The 15926-nt window shown below is 44.6% G+C and overlaps 1 protein-coding gene across 1 annotated transcript; it reads left to right on the plus strand.

The window, feature by feature from the left end:
* Positions 1–1500: 1500 nt before the first annotated feature.
* LOC115952442 lies at positions 1501–2427 on the plus strand. Its single transcript, XM_031069617.1, has one exon. It carries the CDS (start codon positions 1501–1503, stop codon positions 2425–2427), a length of 927 nt encoding a protein of 308 aa, XP_030925477.1.
* The last annotated feature ends 13499 nt before the right edge of the window (positions 2428–15926 follow it).

Consider the following 15926-nt stretch of genomic DNA (forward strand, 5'->3'; position numbering starts at 1 on the left):
ATTCGTCCTGGCAGCAATGGTCGTCGAACAAGGACGAATAAATCCACCTTCACTCATCAATGAACCGTTACAAAGCATTAATCAACTCCCAGACCGTTGGAAAGACAACCCACCATTAACACCCTGCAGAGGGGTTACCAGGAGAGAATAGAGTCTCCATCAAGGCTCCACCAATGGCTAGAAGAAATCATCCGCGTGTGCGTATATATAAATACATAGCAATGAAATCCAAAGGGCGGATACAAAGTAATTCTAAAACTCTAGCATATTATTTTCTTAACTTCTCTTTTGTCAATTTTTTTGACTTTGGCATCGGAAGTTTTTTGGTAGGCACCACACTGGTGATCTATATCTTTTCTTTTCTACACTCGTTCTTGGAGATTGGGTTGGTTCAGAACGACATCAATCTGGACGATCATCTTTAGCTGACGATCTAGGCATCATCAGTTTGACGTCGTCTGTGGGGAACGATTGCTACTCAACACGTGATCTGTCCCAATTAACTCGCAAGTCCAGATGGAATCCAGTACTAACCCAGATCCTACCGCATTGACCCTACAAATTCAGTCGCTCGTAGCCATTGTGGAAGAACTCATCAGGCAAAACCAAGAGATGAGGCAACGGTAGCTACAGTAACCGTGCAGACATCAACAGGGGTGACGACGAAGACAATAACAAAAGATGAAACAGCACTCCAGAAGAGGCGAGCTCAGATCTCCTAAGAGAGATGAGAAAGGAGATGGATGAATTGAGAAACGTCATCAAAGGAAAGACGGACCAAAGCTTGGAAAAGATAGTCAGGAAGACGGATTCACCTTTCACCATGGTCGTCCAGGAGTGCCCAGTACCCTCTAAGTTCCGTCTACCACAGCTGGAGCCCTTCGACCGGCTAAAAGACCCCCTGGATCACCTGAATACCTTCAAGACGACCCTAGGTCTTCAACAGCCCCCTGACGAGATTTTGTGCCGCTCCTTTCCCACTACCCTCAAAGGGGCGGTCAGGAAGTGGTTCAACAAGTTGCTAACGTCATCCATCGATAACTTTGAGCAATTGAGCAATTCCTTTGTCCGTCATTTTGTAGGCGGGCAACGTCCAAAAAGGACTGCCGACCATCTGCTCACCATCAGACAAGGGGAGAAGGAACCATTGAGGTCTTATGTAACGCATTTCACTCGAGAAATGCTGGAAGTAGACGAGGCGGATGACAAGGTACATCTCACGACCTTCAAGGCAAGGTTGAAGTCCAGAGATTTCGTGGCTTCCCTGGCAAAGAATCCCCCCAAGACAATAGCCGAGGCATTGTTGAAAGCACAAAAGTATATGAATGTTGAATAAGCTCTGGCAGCCATTGATGGAGCAGAAAAAAGCAAGGAAAAGAATAAGGAAAAGGAGGATGATTGAAGAGGACAAAAAAGAGATCGGGCTAATCGACGGAATGACGAAGGAAATAGACGGAGGGAGGAGAAGAACCCTCGTCCAACGAAATTCACACCGTTGTGATGCCTGTTGACCAAATTCTAACAGAAATAAGGGACGAATCATCTCTTAAGTGGCCAAGGCCACTCCATTCATCGTCTAATTTGCGCGACAAGAGGAAATACTGCCGTTTTCACAAAGACCATGGGCATTACACAGAGGATTGCAGGGATCTGAAGGAGCAGATTGAAGAACTTATCCGGAATGGAAAACTACAACAATATGTAAAAATAGGAGATTCCAGCAGGTACAGCCAGAAAGGCCAGCACGGGGGTTCAAGGAAAGATGAAGACCGCCCACCACCTCGTCCACATATTGCATTAGGGGAGATAAAGACCATCGCCAGGGGACCAACCACAGGGGGATCATTCAAATCCCTCAGGAAGTCACATCAAAGGCAGGTAAACAGTGTTCACAGTCTACCTCCCCTGAAACAAAGACGAACCAACCGAGACATGTACTTCTCAAAAGAAGACGCGAGGGGTATAAAACAACCTCATGATGACCCACTTATCATCATGACCATGATCGAGGGGTTCAACACGAGGAGAGTTTTGGTTGACAGTGGGAGCTCAGCCGACATAATCTATCTTCCCGTCTTTCAGCAACTAAAGCTAGACCCAAAAAGGCTCTGTCCTTTCGAGTCCCCCCTCGTCAGTTTCAGTGGAGACAAGGTATACCCCAGGGGAATGGTGATGTTGACAGTGACCGCCGACTCGTACCCCCTCCAGGTAACCAACCAGCACAACTTCTTGGTAGTGGACTCACCTTCGTCCTACAACGTGATCATAGGACGACCAACTCTCAACTGCTGGAAGGTTGCTACTTCCACGTACTACTTAAAGGTAAAGTTTCCGACGGAACAGGGGGTCGGAGAGATTAAAGGAGACCAGGTGTTGGTAAGAGAGTGTTACCAGGCCGTCCTGGCATTAAGAGAGAACAACACTTGACAATCGAGAAAAAAAAAAAAAAACCAGAGATCGTTGAGAAGCTAGAAATGATAGAGTTGGTTGAAGGAAGTCCAGCAAAGACGACCCAAATAGATACAATCTGAGTCCCAGGACAAAGGAAGGGATCGTCAACTTCCTGAAAGATAACCTTGATGTATTTGCTTGGAGCCATGAGGATATGCCAAGAATCTTAGCAAGTCTCATCTAGCATTGCCTGAACGTTGACTTAGAGAAGAAACCTGTCCAGCAGAAAAGAAAAGTCTTTGCCCCCAAACGAAACAAAGCAGTAATGGACAAAGTAAATAAGTTACTCGCAGCAAAATTTATTTGGGAAGTCCACTACCCCGAGTGGTTGGCCAACATGGTCATGGTCAAGAAAGCAAACGAGAAGTGAAAAATGTGTGTCGACTTCATAGATCTTAATCAAGCCTGCCCAAAAGACAGTTTCCATTACCCATAATTGATTAGCTGGTAGATTCCACCGTAGGACATAAACTCCTCACGTTTATGGATGCATTTTCCAGATATAACTAGATACAAATGGCTGAAGAAGACCAAGAAAAGACTACCTTTATCACCAGCCAGGGGCTCTACTGTTACAGGGTCATGCCTTTTGGACTTAAGAACGCAGGGGCCACCTATCAAAGGTTGGTGACCTAGATGTTCGAGAAACAGATCGGGAAAAATGTGGAGGTATACGTGAATGACATGCTCATCAAGAGCAAAGAGGAAGAGGATCATTTGGATGAACTTAAGGAGACGTTTAACACACTCAGGCACTACAACATGAAGCTGAACCCGTCCAAATGTGCTTTCAGGGTTTCCTTAGGGAAATTCCTCGGGTTTATGGTATCGCAGAAAGGGATCGAAGCAAACCCAGAGAAGGTCAAGGCCATCCTAGAAATGTCTTCACCCAAGACGGTCAAAGAAGTGCAATCCCTTACAGGAAGAATAGCAGCCCTCAACAGGTTCATCTCGAAGGCCACAGACAAATGTCTAGACTTTGAAGAAAGCGTTTGCCTGGATGGAGGAATACGAAACAGCGTTCCAAGAGTTGAAGCACTATATGAACAACCCTCCACTCTTAAGTCCGTCAAAAGAAGGTGAAGACTTATTCTTATACTTAGCTGTATTTGTCACGGTCGTCAGCGTAGCGTTGATCAGAGAAGAAGACAGGTTGCAACTCCCTGTATGCTACGTCAGCCAGGCTTTCCAGGGTGCCGAGGCGCGGTATCCTTGCATAGAGAAGATCACCTTCACCCTGATAGTGGCCTCGAGCCAATCCTATCATAGTAATGATGGACCAACCCATTAAAAAGGCAATGAACAGACCCGAAGCAACAGGATGAATGGTGCAATGGGCTGTCGAGCTCAGCCAGTTTGATATAGAATACCGACCACGAACAACCATAAAGGCTCAGGCGTTGGCCGATTTCATAGCAGAGTTCACCACCCCCAAGATCACCGGCGACCAAGAAGATCTCTGGACGATAAACACTGACGAGTCGTCCACTCAGAAAGGAGGCGGAGCCGGCATTGTTATTACTTCCCCTGAAAAAGACGTTCTCAAGTATAGGGTCCAGCTCAAATTCCCTATAACTAATAACGAAGCAGAGTACAAGGCCTTGCTGACAGGACTGCAAATAGCTCGGGCACTTAGAGCTGAAAATATTGTGCTCAAGAGTGACTCACAGCTCGTCATAGGGCAAGTTAGAGGAGAATTCAAAGCAAAAGAGACGAGGATGCAGAAGTACCTTAAACTGACGAACCAGCTGGTAAGTACCTTTAATCACGCAGAGTTCGTTCAAATCCCATGGGATCAGAATGCTGAAGCTGACAAGGTAGCACGAAGCGCCTCAACAGAAAACCAGGGGAAAATGTATGATTGGAGGCTGGAAGAACAAAACGCCCCTAGCATCAAGGAACTTCAAACTCTCTCAGTACACACCAGCCCAGGATGGACGAGCCCAATTCTGTCGTTCCTTCGAGAAGAACGATTACCATCAAATCTTGAAGAAGCCAAGAAGATCCAGAAATGCACCGCCAGATTTACAATACTTAATGACGAGCTCTACAAAAGGGGCTACTCCCAACCATATTTGAGATGTATAGAAGAGGAAGAAGCCAGATACGTCTTGGAAGAGATACACAGGGGAATCTACGGAGACCACATGGGGGCAAAGTCCCTTGTCAGGAAAATCATGAGAACAGGCTACTTCTGGCCGACGATGTAGCAAGACGCAGCCGATTTCGTGAAGAAGTGTGACAGTTGCCAAAGGTACGGAAATGTTCAACGAGTCCCTGGGGAAAAGATGACTACAATTTCCTCACCTTGGCCATTTGCACAATGGGGGATCAACATCATGGGTCCCTTACCACAGGGAAAGAGACAAATGAAGTTCCTGCTCGTTGCGATTGACTACTTCACAAAGTGGGTTGAAGCGGAAGCCCTTGCAACAATCACGGAAACGAAGGTACAAAATTTTGTGTGGAAAAATATTGTTTGCAGGTTCGGGATACCCAGAACGATCATATCAGATAACGGTCATGAATTCGACAACCAGAAATTCAGATAATTTTGCTCGGGCTTGGGCATCAAAAACAAGTATTCATTACCAGGACATCCTCAGGCTAATGGATAGACGGAAGTAACCAACCGGACCTTGCTCAGGATTATCAAGTCCCGGTTAGTGGGGGCAAAGGGAGCATGGCCCTAGGAATTACCAAGTGTCTTATAGGCATACAGGACGACGGCATGAACACCAACAGGAGAAACACCATTCAATCTGATGTATGGCACAGAAGCAGTCATCCCGGTCGAAGTAGGGCTCACTAGCCTTAGGAGAGAATTCTTTGACGAGCAAATCAATGATGATCAACTGAAGCAGAACCTGGACTGTCTAGACGAGGTTAGAGACCAAGCATCCCAAAGAATAGCCAAGTACCAGCAGAAGATGACCGAGTACTACAATCGAAGAGTGAAGTTGAAAAGATTCAACATCGGAGATCTCGTCCTTTGGAAAGTCACTCCTGCAACAAAAGATCCAACACAAGGCAAACTTGGCCCAACTTGGGAAAGGCCCCACAGAGTCATCCATTATTCATGCCAGGAAAGTTACCATCTAGAAGACTCAGAGGGAAAGAGACTACCACGTCCATGGAATGTCGAACATCTAAAGAGGTATTACGAAAAGGAACCATAGCCTGATTGTAAAACCCAATTTAATTTTGTGCTTCCCTTCTTATGTAAGTGATTATTCAGAATTCATTAAGTATTATTCAGCATTTCATAAGTGTTATTCAGCATTTCACAAACGTTACCCAACAAACCATGCGCTACAATTCTTCCCTCCCCGAAAGATCGAAACAGTTGTCCTGAATGAAAAAGACGATAGGATTCCTTAAATGGATGTACATCGTCCCAAACAAGAAAGACGATAAGATTCCTTAAATGGATGTGCATCGTCCTCAACAAGAAAGACGATAAGATTCCTTAAACGGATGTACATCGTCCTGAATAAAAAAGACGATAAGATTCCTTAAATGGATTTGCGTCATCCTAAACAAAAAGACGATAAGATTCCTTAAATGGATGTACATCGTCCTAAACAAGAAAGACGATAAGATCTCTTAAATGGATGTACATCATTCTGAATAAAAAAGACGATAAGATTCCTTGAATGGATATACATTGTCCTAAACAAAGGGACAATAAGATCCCTTATATAGACGTACATTGTCCTGAAAGGTATGATGATATGTACACCGTCCTAATTAAAGCGACGATATGATTCCCCAAAAGTTCTTGGGACAAAATCCTCTAAGTCCACAAAAGGACGAGGATAAGTGAAGTATGCCAACAAAATTTTTCTAAGTCCCTGAAGGGGAGAGAAAAGCATCCAAAAATAGATCCTAACACAACACAAGCGAAAGAGAACAACCAACCTAGAAGGTAAAGGTAAATCAATAAACATATTATATAAAACCAAACTATTCAAAAAAAAAAAAAGGGCCCAAAAAAAACAAGTGGGGTATCCAAATACCAGTTGTCCAGTGACCTTAAGACATACATAAAAAAAAAAAAAATAATAAAAAAAATAAAAAAAAAAATAAAAATAAAAATCTTTGATAAGAAGCAGCAGAATCAGGCTTGGAGGGCAACATCATCGTCCTTGTTCGCCTGGGAAGGTTCCGCACCAGTAAACGCTGCTGTTTGAGCTACCTCGTCCTCCTCAATCTCTTTGTCAACGACTTCAAAATCCAAGTCTTCGAGGTTCGTGCCAGGGCCGTGCTTGATCAGATATCTCCGGAGTAGTTCAAAGCCTTTGAAGTACCACTGGAACAAGATAGTGTTGTATTCCTCTGTGGTCTGGAAAGCAGTGACGACCTTGGCCATGACAACCTTCATCTTTTGGGCAGCTGCTGCAAGGAGTTCGTCCTTTTGCTTCTCAGATTCCAGCTGCTCCATCAAAACTTGAATCTGTCCCTTGGAAGTATTGAGAGCATCCGTGGCTGTGATCAGATCCTTTCGTAAGCCTGAAGCCTCAGCCTCAAGCGCTTCCACCTTCAAGTTGGCCACAATGGCCTTCTCCTCATTTACCAAGTATTGGGTGGTGATATGCATGGTCTCCCCCAACACCTTACAACAGAAAGTCCCATCAAAGTCAATAAAAACAGTTAAACAATTAAGGACGAAGAAAAAGAAGACGAAGATGTGAAGGATTACCTGCACGAGCTTGTGGACGTGACGGCTCACCATCTCGTGGGAGGGTACGCTCGAGATCTCTTTCATCTCCCCAGGAGTGAGGAGCTCATTAGCACGGTCCATAGTCGTCTCGGCATCAGACCAAACACTGGAACCAATTTTCTCTTTTCCCTTATTCACCACTTTCTGCTTTTTTGAGGGACAGGCCATCTCCTCAACAGAAATACCAGGAGAAGCAGCTTGACCCTCATCCAGGTCCAAGGCAGGTGTGGACGAACCTCTCTCCACCACCTCTTTCTCCTTTTCCTTATCCGTGATCCTCAGCCTTCTCTGACCAATATGGGAAAGAGGCTCATTCTTCTTCTCCTTGATCTTCTTATACATCTCCTTGTTAAACTTGGTTGTCATCTCTACGCCAAAGAAAACAAGAAGTTAAAGACGAAGAAAAAGGAGATAAGATGAATCCATTTGCAAAGACAACTTACGCTTTTTCTCTTCTTGGTTAAGGGTGCTGAGGACATAGAAAGAAGGCTCTGGCCCTAAGCAGTGACGAGCTAAAGTGCGTGGATCGATCAATTCACCAAAACCGTCAATCGTCCTTGCGTACTTGATTGCCGCCTGAACCCGCTCTTCAAACTTGCTCTCAAGCTTAGGACGTTCTTTTACTGCAAAATACAAAAGCAAGGAAATTTTTTTTTAAAAAAAAAAAAGAAAAAGAAAAAGAGGGAGAGGGGCATCTCATGAGGAGCAAATGCACCAATCAAAGGAGTCTCCCACCGGCGTAGCAGCCTAGGAACGTTCCCCCAAAAATCATCAGACAATGTCTCCCAACCGTCACCCGATACAAAGAAGTATCTAGACTTCCAGTAACGAAAGGACGACGGAAGATCAACGATTAGACGCGACTTCCTATTCCAAGGTACAAACTCATAATACCCAAATTCCTTGGACTCTTTCAAATGGTATAGATGGACGAACTCATTGATTGTGATCATATCTCCGTCGGCGATGGTCGTCCAAATCACCATACAACTAACGACTATTCTCCACGAGTTGGGCATAAGTTGCCCTAGTGCAAGGTTTAGATGGCAAAGAAGCTCCATGATGAACGGATGGACGGGAAATCTGAGGCCGCACGAAAACGCAGCCTCATTAAAGCAAACTTCCCCGTGAGCGAAGGCACAAGCTTTTTCACCCTTTCTGGGAAGACGAGCCCTGGTCCCCTCGGGAAACTGGAACCTATCTTTGAACTTGCTAAAGACCTCTATTTTCAAGGAACATTTCTCCTTGAGGGCATGGAAAGGACGGGCAGTGGCCGGAGCAGGAGAATGGGAAGACGAAGGCGCGTGAGAAGGCACGGAGGTTGCTGTATCTACCCCGACCCCTTCATCGCCTATATTAGAAGACGAACTTTTCTCTAAGTCACCTGATACCTCCTCAGACCCCATATTTTCCCCCCCTTAGGATCCCTCGAACAGACTGAAACAAAACCTGAGATTTGTACAGTAAAGGGTATAAATCACCCAACGCTAAACCTAAGTCACTGCCTCTAAAAACAAATTCCTCAACTTGTGGGTATGAATCACTAGGCGAAAGCGTACCCAATGGGTCGCTAGAAGATTCCACTAAAGCCCCTAAGTGGGCAAAAAGAAATGCTACGGAAGGAGAGGTACGTTTAACTTTAGAGTTATCCACCATTAAAGAGAAACGACACCACTCGAAAAGAAAGAAAGGGAAGCATAGAAAGAAAAAAGAACTCAAATGACACAGATACAAGTAAAATTCAGAAATGAAAGAAAGCGTAAATAAGGGGCGTACCTGAAAATTAGGGAGGAAACTGAGAAGACTAAGAGCAAAATACGCAACTAAGGGAGTCGGAGAAACCAATCGCAAAGAGAAGATGAAGAAGTGAAAAAGGGGAAAGCCAAAAATCAAAAGGTTTTGCCTTGAAAAGTGCGGGAAACCTGAAAAGGTTCTCACCGGAAACGAGACCCCCTGGCCAATCAAAATCAACCACGTGGCCGCGAAGTGTGTCAAAGCCGCCATTAAGCAATCAATGCGGAGCAGAACCCCAAACGCCATAACCGCAAAATATATATATATATATATATATGTATATAAATAATAAATAAATAAACCAATAAACCCTTTCGTATTCCTATGACCGTCCAAGTGGTGGAAAACCTCGGAATAAGGGGGTAGCTGATAGGCTTGATCATATTATCGTCGTCCATTACCACGATCAAGGACGAGGAATATATCCAGATTCGTCTTGGCAGCAATGGTCGTCGAACAAGGACGAATAAATCCACCTTCACTCATCAATGAACCGTTACAAAAGCATTAATCAACCCTCAGACCGTTGGAAGGGCAATCCACCATTAACACCCCGCAGAGGCGTTACCAGGAGAGAATAAAGTCTCCATCAAGGCTCCACCAACGGCTAGAAGAAATCACTCGCGTGTGCGTACATATAAATACATAGCAATGAAATCCAAAGGGCGGATACAAAGTAATTCTGAAACTCTAGCATATTATTTTCTTAACTTCTCTTTTGTTAATTTTTCTGACTTTGGCATCGGACGCTTTTTGGCAGGCACCACACCGGTGATCTACATCTTTTCTTTTTTTAACTCGTTCTTGGAGATCGGGTTGGTTCAGAACAACATCAATCTGGATGATCATCTTTGACTGACGATCTAGGCATCATCAGATATCAAATAACAAAGTACATACTAAGATAATTTGGTTATAGTACAATTAAAAACATAGATTTAAAATTGTAAACATGTGTGAGAAACATTCATAAGTGTGAAAATAGTGAAGCCAAAGTATCAAAATAACATAAATTATGAATGCTTAGACCTATTTTTTAACAATTTATATCCATAATAAATGGTTTTTCAAAATAAATTATGATATGATATGATATTCATAAAAGAGACCGTATATAAATAAGTAAACGATCAAAATTTAATGTATATCTCAAATTGAAATAGAGTGCCAACCACAATTGACAATAGATTATAAAATTGATTTTCAAGATTGTTGTAAGGACTCGATTCGTGGCGGACCGTAACAGTGTCGGATTCGCACGTAAAAAGGCCCCTAACAATATCATTTGTAGAGCGTGGGTTTGGAAGGCTAGGCCCAAGTTGACAGGCGGTGGGTTTTTCGCGGTGTTCGTACAAGTTTAAGTTTTCCTTCACCCCTGGAGTCTTTCTCCTGGAGGTGGGCTGGGAGGCTCTGGTTTTTAGCCATTTTTCCCAACCCCTTCTTTAGGTTACTTGTTTTTCCTTTTATATTTGCCTGCGTTCATTGTCCTTCGTCCACGTATAGGGTCAACCTTTCCAAGATTGATACTTGTCCCATCAGCCCATATTCAAAGTCGTTGGGGGTGGTTGTAAAAGTCAAAGAATGCGGCCCTGTCAGGTTCAGAGCATTGAATGGCAGTAAGGGCAGCTTTCCCTGGATATTTTAGATCTTTCTTCCTAGTTTCAGTCCTATACCGTTTTTACCCTTCTTTCAGGGGGGACTTTGGGTCTGCCGAGGACTGAGCTGTCCTCGGCGGTATCCCAAGGATATTTTGTCGAGCTTGGGCCATAGCCCTCATTGGCTTGGGCTTTCGGATTCTCCCCGGGTAGATGGGCCTGGCCCATAAATCATTTGGGCCCCACAATAGCCCCTCAAAACCCGACTGTCCAACCTTTTGGTTGGAAAGGGGGGTTTTGGTGATGCCGAACCTCTTCCCACGGCCCAATCAATTTGGCCTATTAATAATGCTGGCGGCTCTTCATCTGTCCAAGAAATGCGCCGGTCTATGAGACAGTTTTTGATTTCGCGCTTGATGCGCTCTTACCGTTTGGGTTTCCCAAAACGTGCTTTTAATGACCGCTATTTACGAGACTACTTTAATTCGGCGGTTTGTTTTGATGGGGTGGAGAAACGGAACCGGCATGTTTGTGTTGGCAGATTCCTTTGGAGATCTGAACTTATTAAATGTCTCCCGCTCCACCCTCTGTATAAGAAGGAAAGGAGGAGATTTTTGTTTTTGTAAAGAATTCCTTCTCATCCTTCTGAGATTTGAAATACTTGGCCTCCCCTAGGGTTCATTTTGCCCACTAGTTCACAAACTAAATCGTGATACACTTTATCATAACAACGAGTGATGCAGGAGCCAAACCCTTCCCATAAACGCCATGTTCCAATAAAGCTCATTATGGCTCGATCGGGACAGGGATGGCGAAGACTCAAAATCAACCTCACCCTTCTTTCAGTCAAAATCCGAAGCAGGAACTTGTCACGTCAAACTTTCGGCGTGACTGAGTCGAGAACACCTATCATCAGTACCAACCGCTCTCCTATGAGCATACCTAGTATGGCTCCAGTGTGTTGGGAGTCAAGATTGAGGCAGGGACTAAATGTCTCTACTTCTTTCTCTCTTCCTTCACTGGTGCTATCCTCCGTCTCCCTTTCTTAGTCTTCCCAGCACCAGTTCTATCCGGGTGCTTTCACTTCTCCCTCTTTTGCTCATTTTTCTTTCTTTTCATCTCTTCTCTCTTCTTCTCCTCCTTCTTTACTCATGTCCTCCATCTTCTTCATTGATTTCTTCCTTACTATTTCCTTCTCTTTCATTTTTTTTCCAAAGAAGGTTCTTATCGTAATATGAGCAGTATTGAGGCAGAGATTGGAGAGACTTTGAAGACGAGTTTAAAAGACGCCTGCCAGTTTACTTATCTGTACTACGGATGTAATTGTTGCTTAGGCAGTTCTCATTTTGTATAGGCTCGTTTGAGCCCTCCTTTGTACGTTGTAATAATTTTTCGTATTAATAAAAATTGTTGTTATTTTATTTCGCATGTTTTGTCTCTATGCCTTTTTTTTTTTTTTTTAAATTCACAAACGCTGCTCGGCACAATAATATAGCATCTAAATCAATGACGAATAAGACCAAAATGCTTGATAATAAAAAGATGTCGCCATAACTTTAATAAAAACGCTTGGCACAATAAGGCCGACCAGTGAAAAGTAATACTTACCCCATGCTAGCCGAGGAGTAAAACGAAGATTTGATGCCATGTGAGGAATAACCATTTGAAGATATCTCACCCACCAAATGAACAGCCTTCTTATACGACTAAATGCTGGGGCGTTTCACCACCTTCCTCACAACTTTATTGATCTTAACCTTTTTATGGTGTTTAAGCCGTGGATGAAGTGACCTGACATTTTTATCAAGTAACCCATCTTACAAAATTCAAACCTTTCCTTGTCCAAGTATTTGGTTTCCCCATTGGCCTGGGTCCGAGGACCATACAAGGCCTTGGTTCTATCCAAAACTTGTGATTTTTTCGTTTTTGTACTTGGTTTCCCCATAGGCTTGAGTCCGAGGACCATGCAAGGCCTTGGTTCTGTCCAAAACTTGTGATTTTTTCGTTTTTGTACTTGGTTTCCCCATAGGCTTGAGTCCGAGGACCATGTAAGGCCTTGGTTCTGTCCAAAACTTGTGATTTTTTCGTTTTTGTACTTGGTTTCCCCATAGGCTTGAGTCCGGAGACCATGCAAGGCCTTGGTTCTGTCCAAAACTTGTGATTTTTTCGTTTTTGTACTTGGTTTCCCCATAGGCTTGAGTCAGAGGACCATGCAAGGCCTTGGTTCTGTCCCTGGGCCCATATGCTGAACGGGCCTGGGCCGCGAATTTACTGGGCCCACAAATTAAGAGGTATTTCCATAGTCTTTGATCACGCGGTACTTTTTGGCGTCCCAGTGTTCGAGGTGCGCCTTCTCGAGACTCCTTTAACCTCAGGGCCGCAGACGACGTTGGAAATCGAGCCAGAGACGTTTTGTCTGTAGCGTTCCTTGGGACGCTGCGTGAATTAAATGCCACTGGTTTACTTCTGGGTATAAATGGGATAGGGGGTCACTTCACTTGCACATGAACTCTCCTGTTCCCTTCAGAACCATATTTCTTCCATATCCGCGATCTCTCTTTCTAGTGTCACTGCCTCAAAGCAAGATGTTTGAGGCGTGGATGGGGACGAAAGGTCTCCGCCCGCTTCAGAGGCACCGAATCCTCAAGGTGATACGGTATGGACAAGGATGGCACAGATTCAAGCCAGTCCTCCGTCTTGACAGGAGGAAGATGGTATTCTTCCTTCTTTTAGCCAAAATCCGAAGCAGGTTCTGGTCATGCCAGATTTTTGGTATGTCAGAAAAAGGAATTTCCGCCATCAGCTCCGTCTGCCTTGTAGCAGGCAAATTTTTGCGGGGGCTCCCCAACTTCCGGATCCCTGCACCTTTTCTGTAGATGGTGTTAGCCTGAGGTCAGGTCCCCTGCACCTTTTCTTCACCGGTGCAGGCCCCAAGTTGGGTTCTTTTGCTGCCTGAGTTATGGGCGTGCAAAAGCATTGAGGAGGAATAAGGTCTCGAGGCAGTAGCCAACTTCTCCTCTGTGCCACCTCCACGGCTTTATCTTCACTCTCTTGTATTTTTCGTTACTTACGTAGTTAGCTTCAATGTAGGCTTTGTTTCAGCTTTTCATTGTACACTGTACTGTTCCTTTGTCTTAATAAAATATGTGTCTATTTCTCTATACATATCTTTCTTCTCCGTAACCACTACTTTATGCATGAATATTAAATATAAGCTTGCCCTTAATGATATTCTAGGCAGAAAAATGCCTTAACACAGATTCCTACTAGTTTAAACTTACAAATATTATCAAGTATAACAAGGTTAATCATCAATAAATTAAACTCTTGGAACTAACCGGGAAAACCGCTGAGTGCTGCGCGATGCATACTAAAGCGATGTTCGAGAACGATAGACTCTAAGTCATTCGTCCGAGAAGGTAGCCGAGTAGCCAGGGACTTCGGTTGTGCTTCTGGGTAATATGTTGCGCCGTATCGCATCAACCCCTTTGATACTGGGGATCTGAGGGTAGACCGAGGAATCCGCGCAATCAAGGTATTAACCCATCTGTTAACGCGGAGTTCTCTTCGGATGGATTTCGAGATTTATGTGCCATAGTTTTTTTTTAGATAGTTGGTTCCTCATCCAGGTAGTTGGTTTCCCCATAGGCTTGAGTCCGAGGACTATGCAATGCCTTGGTTCTATCCAAAACCTAGTTTTCCTCATCCAAGTAGTTGGTTTCCCCGTAGGCTTGAGTCCGTGGACCATGCAATGCCTTGGTTCTGTCCAAAACCTAGTTTTCCTCATCCAGGTAGTTGGTTTCCCCATAGGCTTGAGTCCGTGGACCATGCAATGCCCTGGTTCTGTCCAAAACCTGTTTTCCTCATCCAGGTAGTTGGTTTCCCCATAGGCTTGAGTCCGTGGACCATGCAATGCCCTGGTTCTGTCCAAAACCTAGTTTTCATCACAAGTTAGTTGGTTTCCCCATAGGCTTGAGTCCGTGGACTATGCAATGCCTTGGTTCTGTCCAAAACCTAGTTTTTCTCATCCAGGTAGTTGGTTCCCCATAGGCTTGAGTCCGTGGACCATGCAATGCCTGTGATTCTGTCCAAAACCTAGTTTTCCTCATCCAAGTAGTTGGTTTCCCATAGGCTTGAGTCCGTGGACTATGCAATGCCTTGGTTCTGTCCAAAACCTAGTTTTCCTCATCCAAGTAGTTGGTTTCCCCATAGGCTTGAGTCCGTGACCATGCAATGCCTTGGTTCTGTCTAAAACCTAGTTTTCCTCATCCAAGTAGTTGGTTTCCCCATAAGGCTTGAGTCCGAGGACCATGCAATGCCCTGGTTCTGTCCAAAACCTAGTTTTCCTCATCCAGGTAGTTGGTTTCCCCATAGGCTTGAGTCCGTGGACCAATGCCCTGATTCTGTCCAAAAAATAGTTTTCCTCATCCCAGTAGTTGGGTTTCCCCATAGGCTTCTGAGTCCGAGGACTATGCAATGCCCTGATTCTGTCCAAAACCTAGTTTTCCTCATCCAAGTAGTTGGTTTCCCTATAGGCTTGAGTCCGAGGACTATGCAATGCCCTAGCTCTGTCCAAAACATAGTTTTCCTCATGCAGGTAGTTGGTTTCTCCATAGGCTTGAGTCCGTGGACCATGCAATGCCCCGGTTCTGTCCAAAACCTAGTTTTCCTTCTCCAAGTAGTTGGTTTCCCCATAGGCTTGAGTCCGTGGACCATGCAATGCCTTGGTTCTGTCCAAAACCTAGTTTTCCTCATCCAAGTAGTTGGTTTCCCCATAGGCTTGAGTCCGTGGACCATGCAATGCCTTGGTTTCTGTCCAAAACCTTAGTCCCCCATCTAGGTAGTTTAGTTTCCCATTAGGCTTGGAGTCCGTGCGACCATGCAATGCCCTGAGGTCCAAAACCTAGTTTTCTCATCCAAGTAGTTTCCCCATAGGCTTGAGTCCGTGGACATGCAATGCCTTGGTTCTGTCCAAAACCTAGTTTTCCTCCATCCAGGTAGTTGGTTTCCCCATAGGCTTGAGTCCGTGGGACCATGCAATGCCTTGGTTCTGTCCAAAACCTAGTTTTCCTCATCCAAGTAGTTGGTTTCCCCATAGGCTTGAGTCCGTGGCACCCTGGTTCTGTCCATAACCATGCAATGCCTTGGTTCTGTCCAAAACCTAGTTTTCCTCATCCAGGTAGTTGGTTTCCCCATAGGCTTGAGTCCGTGGACCATGCAATGCCCTGGTTCTGTCCAAAACTTAGTTTTCTCTTTGTGTGGGATCTTGGCTTTATGGGAGTTAGCTCCTCAACCAAGCCCCTAAAGTTCATCCATACGATTAACGCTATCAAGTACCTAGTTTGCTCTTTACGGGGGACCTT

The sequence above is a fragment of the Quercus lobata genome, chromosome 1, assembly GCF_001633185.2.
Source record: "Quercus lobata isolate SW786 chromosome 1, ValleyOak3.0 Primary Assembly, whole genome shotgun sequence".
Taxonomy (NCBI): Eukaryota; Viridiplantae; Streptophyta; class Magnoliopsida; order Fagales; family Fagaceae; genus Quercus; species Quercus lobata.

What these genes read in the sequence shown, in the direction of transcription:
- LOC115952442 (XM_031069617.1), top strand. Translation starts at nt 1,501, where the DNA reads ATGCCTGTTGACCAAATTCTAACAGAAATAAGGGACGAATCATCTCTT.